Source organism: Sphaerodactylus townsendi, linkage group LG06 (genome assembly GCF_021028975.2).
Source record: "Sphaerodactylus townsendi isolate TG3544 linkage group LG06, MPM_Stown_v2.3, whole genome shotgun sequence".
Classification (NCBI taxonomy): Eukaryota; Metazoa; Chordata; class Lepidosauria; order Squamata; family Sphaerodactylidae; genus Sphaerodactylus; species Sphaerodactylus townsendi.
In genome coordinates, this window is record NC_059430.1 from 110,521,452 (window position 1) to 110,534,369 (window position 12,918).

At 43.3% G+C, this 12,918-nt stretch overlaps 1 protein-coding gene across 1 annotated transcript; it reads left to right on the plus strand.

Annotated features, from left to right (window-relative positions):
* Positions 1-799: 799 nt before the first annotated feature.
* Positions 800-10,118, plus strand: LOC125435084 (transmembrane protein 244-like). Its single transcript, XM_048501120.1, has 4 exons — positions 800-891; positions 5,326-5,411; positions 9,030-9,103; positions 9,823-10,118. Exons 1-4 carry the CDS (start codon positions 856-858, stop codon positions 9,999-10,001), a joined length of 375 nt encoding a protein of 124 aa, XP_048357077.1. The 5' UTR covers positions 800-855; the 3' UTR covers positions 10,002-10,118.
* Positions 10,119-12,918: the final 2,800 nt, after the last annotated feature.

The window sequence follows — 12,918 nt, forward strand, 5'->3', positions numbered from 1 at the left end:
GCTAGTAAGTTGGAAAGGGACCATAACTGTCCCAACCAAAGGCCCGATAGATCATTTCCGTTTTGCAGGTCCTGAGGAACTGACAAAGTTCCTGCAGGGCTCTGATGTCCATTGGTAAGGAGTTCCACCTGGACCTGGTTGAGGCTAGTCAGACCTTGGGGTCAGGAACTCCCAGAAGGTTACTACTGGTACAGTGAAGTGCTCTCCAGGGGTAATATGAAGAGATGCTGTCCTGAAGATACTAAGCAGGGATGACCCTGGCAAGTATTTGGAGGGGAGTCCTGCAAGGATAACCAGGGCTGCGATGCACAGGCAGGCAATGGCAAACTACCTCTGAACATCTCTTGCCTTGAAAATCTCACCAGGGTCACCAAAAGTCAGGTAGAACTTGATGGCAACACCGAAGGTTGTTAATAAGCAACTTCAAAGCTTGGTAAAAGGCAGAGGTGACAGATTCTACTTGGACAGGTCCTGGAACCCTGTATGGTCAAGCTGCCATAACGCTATTGCCCTACAGCCTTTGGCTACTGGGAAGAGGAGTTAGGATGGGTGGGTTGAATCAGACAATGTCACAGCTTGCTGCTGAGACCTGTGAAACTATCACTGTCGCAAAAAGCCACAATCTGCAAGGCTCCAGGAGCCTGCGTATATTTCAGCAACGCATCTTGTCGAGAAAGCTGCAGGCGTCCAGCTTCTTCCTTCCGCTGATCTCTCTGATCTTTGCTGAGAACCACGTGTTGCAGCTTCAAAGCTTAATCTTCTCCTTGAGAGCAGACCCGGTTCTCTCATCCTGGTGCATCTTGGGCTTCACCTGCATTTCAAGGAAAGTCTCTGCATTAGGAGTGTTATCTGCCCATGGGCTTTCAAGGAAGCAGGGCAGCAGCCATCAAGGTAACGTCCTTCGTATTTGTGCTCTGGGGAAAGGGGCAAAGCAGAGTTGGGTGTAAAATTGGCTGCAGAAGGCTGGGAGGTTGATCGGGGATTCTGTCACTCCATCTGCTCCTTATCAGCGGAGCTGGATCATCACAGAGCTCAGGATTTCTATTCTTTAGCGAAAGCCAGGGTTGAGGAAGAGGAGGGAGAGTTGAACACAGAAAAAGGCATTCAAATGCCAGCAGTGAGGAAGGGGGAAGTGGGGCAGAGCTCTTCTATCCTAATTATGGAATAAAAGGCTGGACAGCACCGAGATAAAATCAACTATACTTTATTCCTTTTGGCTATGCATAAATTTAGAAAAAAAAATCATCTTAAAACATGACAAATAGCAAAAAGGAAAAATGCTTAGCATACAGATCCAGTGTGGTGTAGTGGTTAAGAATTTGGACTAACATCTTGGAGATCCGGGTTCGAATCCATACACTACCACAGAGCCTTGCTTGGCCAGACACATTCTCTTAGCCTAATCTAGCTCACAGGCTTAATGTGAGAACAAAATGGAGGAAAATGATATCAGCAGAGAATAAATGAATTGAAGAATTAATTAATAATAAGCAGGCTAATTTGATGATGTTATTTTTCCCATAGAGAAAAATACACATGGGGAGATTATCCTTGAATTTAATATGTCTAAATGCAGTCAACAAAATAATCTTTTTCAACGACCGTCAATTTATCACAGAATTTGATTTTCTACACATTTAAAATTCGTGTATTCTTCTGTAATACATTCATTCTGACAGGCTAACATCCTCATCTGTTCAAATATTGAAGGTGGACTTCTTTTCTTCACCCCAGTTCAAGGCTATAGCAATTTCACAGCCTTCAAGATCAAAATAAGATCTTTCCTTTGCCCAGCAAAATAGCTTTGGGATCTAAAGGGAGGTTGTATTATATCTCTATGGTAGTACCTGCCTGTAAAGATAGTAAAAATGTAGTGAAAAAACATTCTTATGCTTCTGAGTTTCCAGAAAGTAAAGTAAAAAAAAAGTTCTTACTTTGTTGAGTTTTCAGAAACCATAAAAGGCAGAATTGTTTTTGCAGCACACTTTTAGCTGAGGACTAAATTAGACCATTGATGCTGGCACTGTTGTAGGCACAGAGCATTGCTTTTTAATGATTTTTATGAGCTGGCTTTAATGACATTTCTGGAAGCTGTCCTCAGTCCATGAGAGAAGAACATGCTGTTGAGTCGCAGCTGACTCATGGCGACCCCATCTGTGGGGCCTTCCAGGCAAGAAACAAGCATAAGAGCATAAGAACAAGCCTGTTGGATCAGACCAGAGTCCATCTAGTCCAGCACTCTGCTACTCACAATGGGCCACCAGATACCTTTGGGAGCTCACATGCAGGATGTGAAAGCAACGGCCTGCTGCTGCTGCTGCTCTCAAGCACTTGGTCTGCTAAGGCATTTGCAATCTCAGATCAAGGAGGATCAAGATTGGTAGCCATAGATCGACTTCTCCATAAATCTGTCCAAGCCCTTTTTAAAGCTATCCAGGTTAGTGGCCATCACCACCTCTGGTGGCAGCATATTCCAAACACCAATCACACGTTGCGTGAAGAAGTGTTTCCTTTTATTAGTCCTAATTCTTCCCCCCAGCATTTTCAATGTATGCCCCCTGGTTCTAGTATTGTGAGAAAGAGAGAAAAATTTCTCTATCAACATTTTCTACCCTATGAATAACTTTATAGACGTCTCCTCTCCAAACTCTGCAGCTTCTCCTCATAAGGAAGGTGCTCCAGTCCCTCAATCATCTTTGTTGCCCTTCTCTGCACTTTTTCTATCTCTTTGATATCCTTTTTGAGATGTGGCAACCAGAACTGAACACAGCACTCCAAGTGCGGTCGCACCACTGCAACAATGGTTTGCTATCCAAGTACTAACTGTGGCCTGCCCAGTTTTGTTTCCAAGCTTTGATGAACTTGGGCTAAGCTGAGCTAGTCAGGATGCTATAAGAGAAGTTTAACGTGATTTTTTTTTAAAAAAAATACAGCTCCTGTTCCAAGATATCGCTACAGAAGATTTATTTCTTCACGAAATAATTGGGCACAACTGGAATACATTTCTAAAGTCTGCTTGATCACTCAGGTAGTGCCAACCAAAACTGCAATTGCAACTTGATGTATGAGAACAGGAACTTTACACCATTACATTACTCAAGGTTTTAGATCAGATCCACTTCTGTTTCTTTTTGATGTGGGCAGACTATCAAAATAGCATTTTACAGTTTAGGAGACCCCCAACAACCTTTGATGGTTAAAAAAGTGCAACTGAGCCTTTTCTTGGTGAGCACATAAAGCACTGCCCCTCCATTTGCAAGAGTTTGTGCAGCAGTTCCCAAAACTAGATGCATCAAGGACTGGGCAGCTCAAAGCCCAGAAAAGAACTCCCCTGCCCATAGGAAGGATCACTGTTTTGTGAACCATTCTGATTATTTTGATAATCCTAGGAGTGATACTTCCACTAGATCAGATCTGTTGTGCTTTACCTGTAGTGACTTCAGCTCCCCTCTTCCCTAGCCTGACTATAGTAACTCTCAGTCTCTCTGAAACATGCAGGTTTTCCAAGTAAGGTGAGGTTGCCAGATCTCAGGTTTGGCCCCTGAGAACCAGATGTCAGAGCTCATTTCTCAGGGCGAAAGATTGAAACTCTTGACCCCAGTGCTTGGCTAATGTCATGTTTCTGGGTTCCAAAATAGCGACCAGAAGAACGGGGAGTAGTTCAAACTGTTTTAATCTAAGGAGCAGATCCAACAGGTTCCTGCAAGCACTCTCAACTAATTGAACATGTGACCTTAGGGAAAGTCTTCAAATTAACACACTAAATTAACATAGGGGAATATGTTGAAAGTAGAAGTTCTGTCACAACAGCTGATAGCCTAGCTGAAGGACGGGGCAGCCAAGTCACCACTCCAGCCCAGCAAGGAATGATAATTGGCCCAGTGCCAGTTCCCGATGGACAACTTTTAGTTCAGTATCCAACTCACTTGAGTACAAAAGGCCCATTCCATATAGAACAATCCCAGATGGGTAGCCATGTTGGTCAGTTGCAGCAAAATAAAAACAGGAGTTCCAATGGCATCTTGGTAACGGAAAGTGCTGTCAAGTAACAGCCGCCTTTGTAGGGTTTTCAAGGCAAGAGACAAACAGAGGTAGCTTGCCAATTCCGTGCCTCTGCACAACAACCCTGGAGTTTCTTGGTGGTCACCCATCTAAGGACTAACAGGGGCCAACCCTGCTTGGCTTCCAAGATTGGATTTTATTTTATTAAGCATCTAGGCCACCTTTCCCCTTGCAGGCTTAGGGCGATTTCCAACAATAAAAGATCCAATAGAATGTATACACATTCTCCTTGAAGTGTGGCACCACGAATTCCAATGGGTGAATAGTATCTAAGTTAAACCCCATAAAAATCATCACAGAAGAAAAGGAAGGGAACACATAGAGGGAAAAGAAGGGAGGAGTGGGGAGGAAGAGGAAAAAGGGAGGCCCGCCAGATGGACATTGTTGATAGTTCAACTGTACGCCTAGCCTGATGGGATCAGGCCAGCGTGGACCTTCCAGGTTTGGGCAGCAAACTATCAAAACTTATTCTACCATATAACCTCCAAAGTCAGCGTGAACTTCATCAGATGCACAAAGTGAGTATCTATGACAGAAATATTGCCGCTTTCCATCTTTCTGCTGAGAATGCACATTTCATGCATCTGACAAAGTGAGTTCTGATTCCAGAAACGTTAGACTGGAATAAATGTTCTTGGCCTTTGAGTTGCCATCAGACTCCTGTTTCATTGCATGTCGGAAGAACCCATTCACAGAAAGAAGGCTAGAAGACGTTGCTGGTGAACACAATAGGAAATTTCCCACGTCTTTCCATTTCCCCCCCCCCCTCTGGCAACACATGTTCTTAATATAGGGCTGCTGTCAAGTATAGATGGCTTGAAAAGGTGGAAGGCATATATCTTCTTTTCCTCTGGAGAAGAAGACAGGCGCAGTGCAGGTCGCAATCAAAAGGAAAGAGGAAGGAGAATTTGGAGCTGTATACCCCTCCCCAGCATTTTTCGGTCCTCTTTCATGTAGAAATTTGTTTTATGCTGCTACCAATGGCTACCCTCCCTCACTTGCTTTTTCATTTAAAAGCCCAGAGATGGCACAAACAAGGCTGGATACAACTTCACTGACGGCTTTGAAAGGTTGCAGCCTTAATGACCCCCCAGTGGAGCTCCCCATGAGGTTTTGCAATCAAGACTTAACACGCTCCCTATCTATGTTAGAACCCATTCAAACTTTTCTCTGCAGAAAACGAAAGATGGAGAGGAGAAAGGTGACGCCACATTTGTATTAATCATTTGTGGACATTTTTCTCTCTGGCGCTTTGATTTCCAGACTATCGTTCTCCATATACTGCTGTGCGTGCTAACTTTCTACACTGTCTATTACATGATTGGGAGCGTTTGCTGCGGGGTGTTCAGGTGAGGCCTTCTTCATCTCGGACTACAGGTATTAGACTTGACCTCTCTGTTTTGGGATCTTAACAAGCCTTTCTGTCTTCATTAGGCTCTCTGAGGGCTTCTTCCCCCCGCTCTGCATAGCACAGTTCTGGCGCCACCGTTAATTATAACGCAGGCCATTTATTTTAATTTCACTCAATCTTTATGTTGTTGACACATCGGTTTGCGTGCCCCTAGCATCTCCCTGGCACCAGAATGCAGGAGTTCATTTTCCAACTCGATAAATGTGTATGTTTTTATAACATCACTTAAAACAGAAGATAATTCCTGATAGATAGTCCTGTTACTCTGTAGCAGCGAAATAAAATGGGAGTGTAGCACCTTTTAAGACTAATAAAATTTATTCCAACATGAGCTTCCATGAGTCAGAATTCACTTTATCAGAGGCACTGGCACATACATCAACCATGTATATATACGGCACTGGATGAAGTGAACTATAATTCATGAAAGCATGTACTAGAATCCATTTTTGTGTGTGCGTGTGTTTAAACTGCTCACTGGACTCCTGTTTTATGTTGAAACAGCAGTAATTTTTGCATTTGCTTCCATCCATTTTGGGTTTCCACCATGCAGTTTCAAGCAATTTTCTCTACGACATGAGGCAGAATTAGGGTAGGTGACGGTCTTAAACTGGAGAAACTGTTCATCAGCCGAAAAACTCCCGAAGTGCCCCCTCTTTTAAAATCATATAATTGAAAGCTGCCAGCACTAAAATATACATAGTTGGCTGGTTTTAAAACAACCATTAAAAAAACCCAGCCACAGCACAAAAACATACAGAGTGTAGTGAAGAGTAGGAAACCAAAGGATGAACTGTCCATTTGCAGAGCCCCTCTGCTGAAAGGCAGTGTTATGCTACACCACTTTCTTGGAAATATAGCTGTACTGAAAACAGTGAGATTTACTTCCAAATAACTGCGTTGAGGATCAGGTGTCTGCGCAGCCACCTGGACTGCCTGAGCTGGCAAAATTTAAAACTTTATATATTCAAGCCATTGGGGACAATTTAATAAGCCTTCAATGTCAATGGCTAGCTTTGCAAGATACTATGCCCTGTTCCACAGAAAGATGATAGGAGGGTTGTATATTCTTCTGTCACAGAACAAAGCATGCCAGACCCCCTTTGTTGTAGAATGCTGTGCCTGGGTCCTAGTGCCTAGCCCTGCCCCCCCCCCCCTTTGTTTAAAGTAAAAATACATTTTGGCATAGATGCTCTTGTATCAAAGTACCATGTTTAATAGTTCACAAAGTAATGGTTTTGACAAAGGCAGCACGTAAAAATGCATGATAATTCTCATATTCATTTGGGACTATATTTTAATGTGGAAGCGTACAACTTATTCAACCACTGCACGTCAACTGATTGAGCTATCATCTTTCTGTGGAACAGAGTGCATCAAGCCCAGCCAGATGGAGGAGGGGTAAGGAGAAGAACTGTAAAGAACTACAGTCAGCAAACAGTGCAAAGAAATAATAAATCACCATTACGGTGATCTTGAGAACCAAGTTATTTGTTCCAGCTTAAAAATCATAGAGGAATGGGCTAGGAACTTTCTACTCCTCGGGATCTCATCCATTAATGACTTTTAATTAAATTACTGCTCAAATGTTATTGTTTTGAAAGTCGTATTTTATAATCAGCATACTGATTTATTGAATAACTCTACCATATTTGTAAATCTGCCTTGATCTTTAGAGAGAAAGGCGGACTGTAAATGAATGAATTTAAATATTGTAGCTGGAAACAAAAAAGGGCAGCCAAATTAGATGCCGTGGCATTTCCTGCAAGATGTCTGTTATTAACATAAAAACAAACCCTTAGGAGAATTGTGTATGGATCAGGTTATTTTTTGAGTTAGTTTATTTACAGTCCACCTTTCTCACTGAGACTCAAAGGTGAATTATGGATTACAGAACACGCAGAGAAAAAAGTGAAACCATACAATACAGGACATCAAATCAACAATGCAACAGAACTATGAATACAAAGCTGATGACAATATACAATAAACAATGCAAATTAACAATGCAACAGGGCTAGGAGTACCAAATTAAATATCTATGTGAGCTGCAAATTGCAATGCAGGATATGACAATTCAAACGTACAGGCATGCAGGATCAATTCCCTACTGCCATATAAAGGCATCCTTCTGGACCATTCTGTCCCCCACAGATTAGTTCCATTACAAGAATGCCCTCCAGAACAATCCTGGTTTGTGTGTTTTGCAGAAATATGGTTTTATGGGAGCCTTCCTGAGTTCTTCAGGCAGGCTGTTCCACAAGGTGGAAGCCACCACAGAGAATTATGTGAGTGGCTAGTTGTTGATCTTACCAGTTTGTAGGGAGGAACCTTCCACAGGATATGTCCAGGTGACCAAAACTGCAGTAATGGAGCACAGAAGAAGAGGCAGTCTTGCAAATACGTGGGTCCTAGACAGTGGGGGGATTCAGCTAGTTCGCACCACTTCGGTTGAACCGGTTGTTAAAATGGTGCTTGTAAACAACCAGTTGTTAAATTATTTGAATCCCACCATCGGAACCGGTTGTTAAATTATTTGAATCCCATCACTGGTCCTAGACCATGAAGGGCCAAAGAGGTGATAACCAGTAGCTTGAATTGAGCCCTGTAGCTGATTGGTAGCCAGTGGAGCAATTGCAGTGCATATTCAGCCTGGCACTTGCTAGGAATTGGGCTGCCACATTCTGTGCCAAATGGGGCTTTGGACTTGACTTCAAAGAAAGACTTTGATGCTCAAGTATGCTAAAGAGCAGCAGATCCACATTCATGACTCAACAACGTGGTGTAGGGGTTACAATATCAGACTAGGTCTGGGTTGAGCCCTCACTCAGCCATGGGAGGTCAATGGCTATTCTTTCTCCCTATAATCTACACCACGAGGTTATTGAGGATGAAATGCAAGAGGGGAAAATGTTGTTGGAAACCACTGTGGGTCACCAAGGAGAAAAGCAGGCTATTGAAAACCCATACCATTTTGTTCTATAGTCATGATAAAGGATTCACGAAACCAGAAGGTGAAAAAGGGACAGGTGAATGGGCTCTTGTTCAACCCTTGCTCATATAGACCAAAAGGTGACTCAGAAGTCCTATATAACAAAACTATGTAATATTAGCCATCATAGCTATGTTCGGAGACAGTGTATGTCTGAGAATCCAACATGGTGCATTATGGAATGCTCAAAAGCATTTCATACGCAGTATTTTGTCATTCTTAGAACAGACTTGTTTGCTAGGTCAGTATAATCCTCATGAGAGCAGCTTGTTTTGACACCACCAAGCAGGTGAACACTGGAGCTAAGATTCAGACTAGTGTATTTTCCATCCATTGTCATTTTTCTTGCCCCGTATTTGGAAACAATATTGGAACACACAGACGTTGGCTAATTCAGTAAGACAGTTCTTATGAGGCAAGTTCAGACAGCTGGGAGACCCGTCGTCCAGAGGCCGGGTTCACTCCCACTGATTCCAAGGACAACTATTTTTAAAAGCAATCATCAACCTACCCTTTGAGCTTTCCTAACTTCAAGTCTCATCTGCTCTTTCTCTCTCTCTTTAGGCTTAACTCCTTCAGTACACACCTCCCTTTTGAATTTAAAACAGAGCCTTCCTACTCAAACCCCAACTATTTAGGTGAGTTTGCACCTGAGGAAAGGTCTCTTCAAGCCCCTTGAAGCTGTTGATGTGGGAGGAGAAGGCTGGGAAATGACACAACTCCAGAAATCCAGCGGAACAAGAGGGGGGATACAAGAAAAAGGATCTGCTCTTCCACCCCCTTCTACCTGACTGACAGTTTCTTGTTCCTTTCTCTCTACCTGTCCCAGACATACAGTTATCTCCTCCCACAAACTACCTGGTCATACCCTTTCCTTTTCTTCCTCTTTCTTTAAGGGGAAGCTTACCTTTTAGCATAGCTGCAATTTCAACATTAAACAATTCAGATGTTGTGCTCTTGGAAAAAGTAGCAAAATTTCTTTTACAAGTGACAGAACTTTCTAAGTAATGTCCAATGCTAGATACAGTTTCTCTGCCTGTGTTTAGAATGTATTCTTGTTTTGTACTTCACAAATGTCTGGTAACGCTCTAGACTAGAGCCTATTTTATATGGCCAATAAAGGTTGTTGTTGTTGGTTGGCCACTGTAACAAACAGATGTTGGGCAAGATGGATCACTGGTTTGATTCAGCAGGTCTATTCTTATATATATTCTGCTCTTTTGGTCTGGACTGTGGGAGGGGGGACTGCTTAGAACTACAGCCTCCACCAGGAGCTACAGGAAAAACATTTTTTCTTATGAACTCTTAGAGTGCATTTTTTAAAAAAAATATTTCTTTCCTTTTCCTCCTTCCCTAGTGAATGTCATTTCTATGGAGTGCACCTTTTTTAGCAGCGGCTTCTTCTTTGCTGTGATGCTGAAACGATGGGTCTGGGACTATTCACTCACGGTAACCTCTATCCACTTGCTGTTGACCTGGGCAGGTGAGTTCACAGACGCTTTGAGGCTGGCAAAAGGATCCTGCGTTTTGCTTTGAGCAGTGGGTTTGAAGGACTGGAGCTAAAGACCATTTTGGATTTCTTGTCCTGCTCAAAAAAGGACTTTTGCTTGCACTTTCTCCTGTGTGCAAATCAAGTGATGATTTCTGTGCTGATTTTCCTTTCCTCAGTTTAGTGAATTTCCTGTGAAATATACTCATGTATATTTCACCGATCACACAATAAATGTTCAAATAGGCATTTAACAAGAATATCAAACAGTGCAGATATATATAGTTGCTGTATTGCCTACATTTCAGTCAAATGCACAGGGAATATCACTGGAAACAGCAAAGTAAGAGACTTTTCAAATATGCAGTTTCAAATATGCTGAAATGTTCTTGCCCAAATTGAGGGAAATGGTAAGGTTACTCATGGATAATTAAAGAAATGACAGCAGAATTGGGCAAGGGAAATTCTCATATCTTTGGCAAGGAGAATGTTGATTTTTCTTGACCATCCAAGAAGAGGAGTTTGGATTTATACCCTGCTTTTCTCAACCATAAGGAGTCTCAAAGCAGCTTACACCTTTCCTCTCCCCACAACAGAGACCTTGTGAGGTGGGTGGAGCTGAGAGAGAATTCTGAAAGAACTGTGACTAGCCCAAGATCACCCACCAGGCTTCATGTAGAGGAGTGGAAAATCAAAACTGGTTCTCCAGATTAGAGACTCTTGCTTATAACCATTACACCAAGCTGGCCAACAGTCTGGCAGGACTAATATTTGTTAACAGCATTCATCTTTGTGGGTTAGAGCCCCTTTCAGACATCCACACAATCTCTAATGAGTGCCGAAGGTGTAATATGCTTCTTTTTTGTACCAAACAGAGCTAATTTGTTTATAGCCATGTCAGTGTGAAAAGTAAAAGCCCAAACCACAATCCATGTAATAATACGTTTATTAGGACCGGAGCTCAGCTACCCTTCAGAAATTTGCGAGCTCCCAGGGCTGTTTCCCTTTGCTTATCTGAACACAACACAAGATAGAGATATTTTGACATGTGGAGGTGCCTTATAGTGAGGCAGAACCTTGGTCTATCAAGATCCATATTGCCTACTCTGACCTGTAGCAGTGCTCCAGGATCTCAGGCTGAGGTTATTGGCATGACCTACTGGAGATGCCAGGTACCAGAACTGGACCATCTACAAGCCAAGCAGATGCTCTAGCACTGAGCCACAGTTCTCCCCTTTCATTTGAGAGTCTCTCTCTGAGGAGATACAGCTGCAACGAAAATCTCCCCCCTTCTGTAAAGCTTTTTGGAACCACTTCAAGAGAACATGAACATTATCAAGGGAGGGGCTTTTCTAACTGCCTTTGGGGCATTCCTCCTTCCCACCAATGTCTGCCTGTGCTATTATACTGTCCAATCAACTCTTGAGCCGCATGGAACCATTTCCCCTTCCAGCCCATCATGGCTGCGATTCTTTTCTCTTGCAAGGCAACATCAGCAAGATGAGGCATGTCAATCTGTAGTCCACCAATGGACTGGAAAGAGAGACTGATAGCTTCTGGGATTCCCCTCAAGCCACCAAGTCCCTCTTGCTGAGTTTCAGGGAAGGTGCTTATTGAAAAATGAGTCACTTAACTCCTAAACAAAGCAATTTTGCTAAACAGGGAGGTGGGCACGTTTTCAGGGGAAAGGATAGCGCTAATTTCCAGAGTCAGATCCCGCTTGCTTTCGTATTAGGACCACTAGATCTGCTTCCTCCATGGGCATGATTTACGTCTGCTGGCTCCCGATGTGATAAACTGCAGCTGTTCCTGCTGCACAAGCAAAGCTCTTTCTCTCCCCGAGTCACAATTTAAAGGGAGAACTTCTGGGCTTCGGGACAGAGATGGATAGGTGGGAGCAGTAAGATAGGCAAATTCTCAGATGATTGATGAGCCCCGAACAAGAGAAGCAGCAGCACAAATAGACAGATGGACTTTGCAAAGGGAGAGAGGAGCTGGGGTTATCTGATCTGTCATGCAGGATCCTGGGTTGTTGCTAGGAGTGTTCGAAAGCACGCTCTTTCCTTAATACTGGAAGGTAAGACGAAAAATCTGGATCCCAAACAAGCAGAGGGCCCGCAAACGCCAGTATCCCGACCCCACAGTAGCCCGTTTTGCTCAGCATTGCTCCGTTCCCAACACAGACGTTCAGGCGTCCGTGAAATCCCTAATAAATGCTGAAGATGTAACAAGCTTCTTTTCTGCATCAGGCTAAATGAACCAATTTGTTTTAATGCCGAGTCAGTGCAAAAAGTAAAGCCCGAACCACAATCCATGCAATAATACATTTATTAGGATCAGAGCTACCCTTCAGAGATTAGCAGAGCTCCCAGGGCTGTTGCCCTTTGCTCGTCTGAACACGACACAAATTAGAGAAATTTGGAGGTGCCTTATAGTGAGTCAGAGCCCTCGTCTATCAAGGTCAATATTGCCTACTCTGACCTGCAGCAGGACTCCGGGGTCTCAGGCTGAGGTTATTGACATGATCCACTGGAGATGTTGGGTACCCAAACTGGCACCTTTTGTGTGCCAAGCAGATACTCAACCCCTCTGCCACAGCTCTCCCCTTTCTCCGAGAGCATCTCCCTGAGGAGACACAGGGAAAAAACTGCAAGAAAATAAGGGCTGTTTTTGAAATTAAGAGATTATGAACATCATGGGAGAGTCTCTTCTAAAGGCCTTTACGACAACCCAAAAGTAGTCAAGATGGACTAGACTAGACTGTAGCCCTGAGACTTTTTGGGGGACTGGGAGTAGGGAAGTTGTCCACTGGAATTTCTTTTGCCCCATGGCAGTGATTGAAGTGTGCAACACTCCTGCACTGAAAGTTCAGATTTCCAGACGGATGCAGGAGGCTACCACTTATTCATCAGGGTGCCACCAACTCTGAAGCACTGAAGCCACCACTTCTGTCCCCTAGGTGAA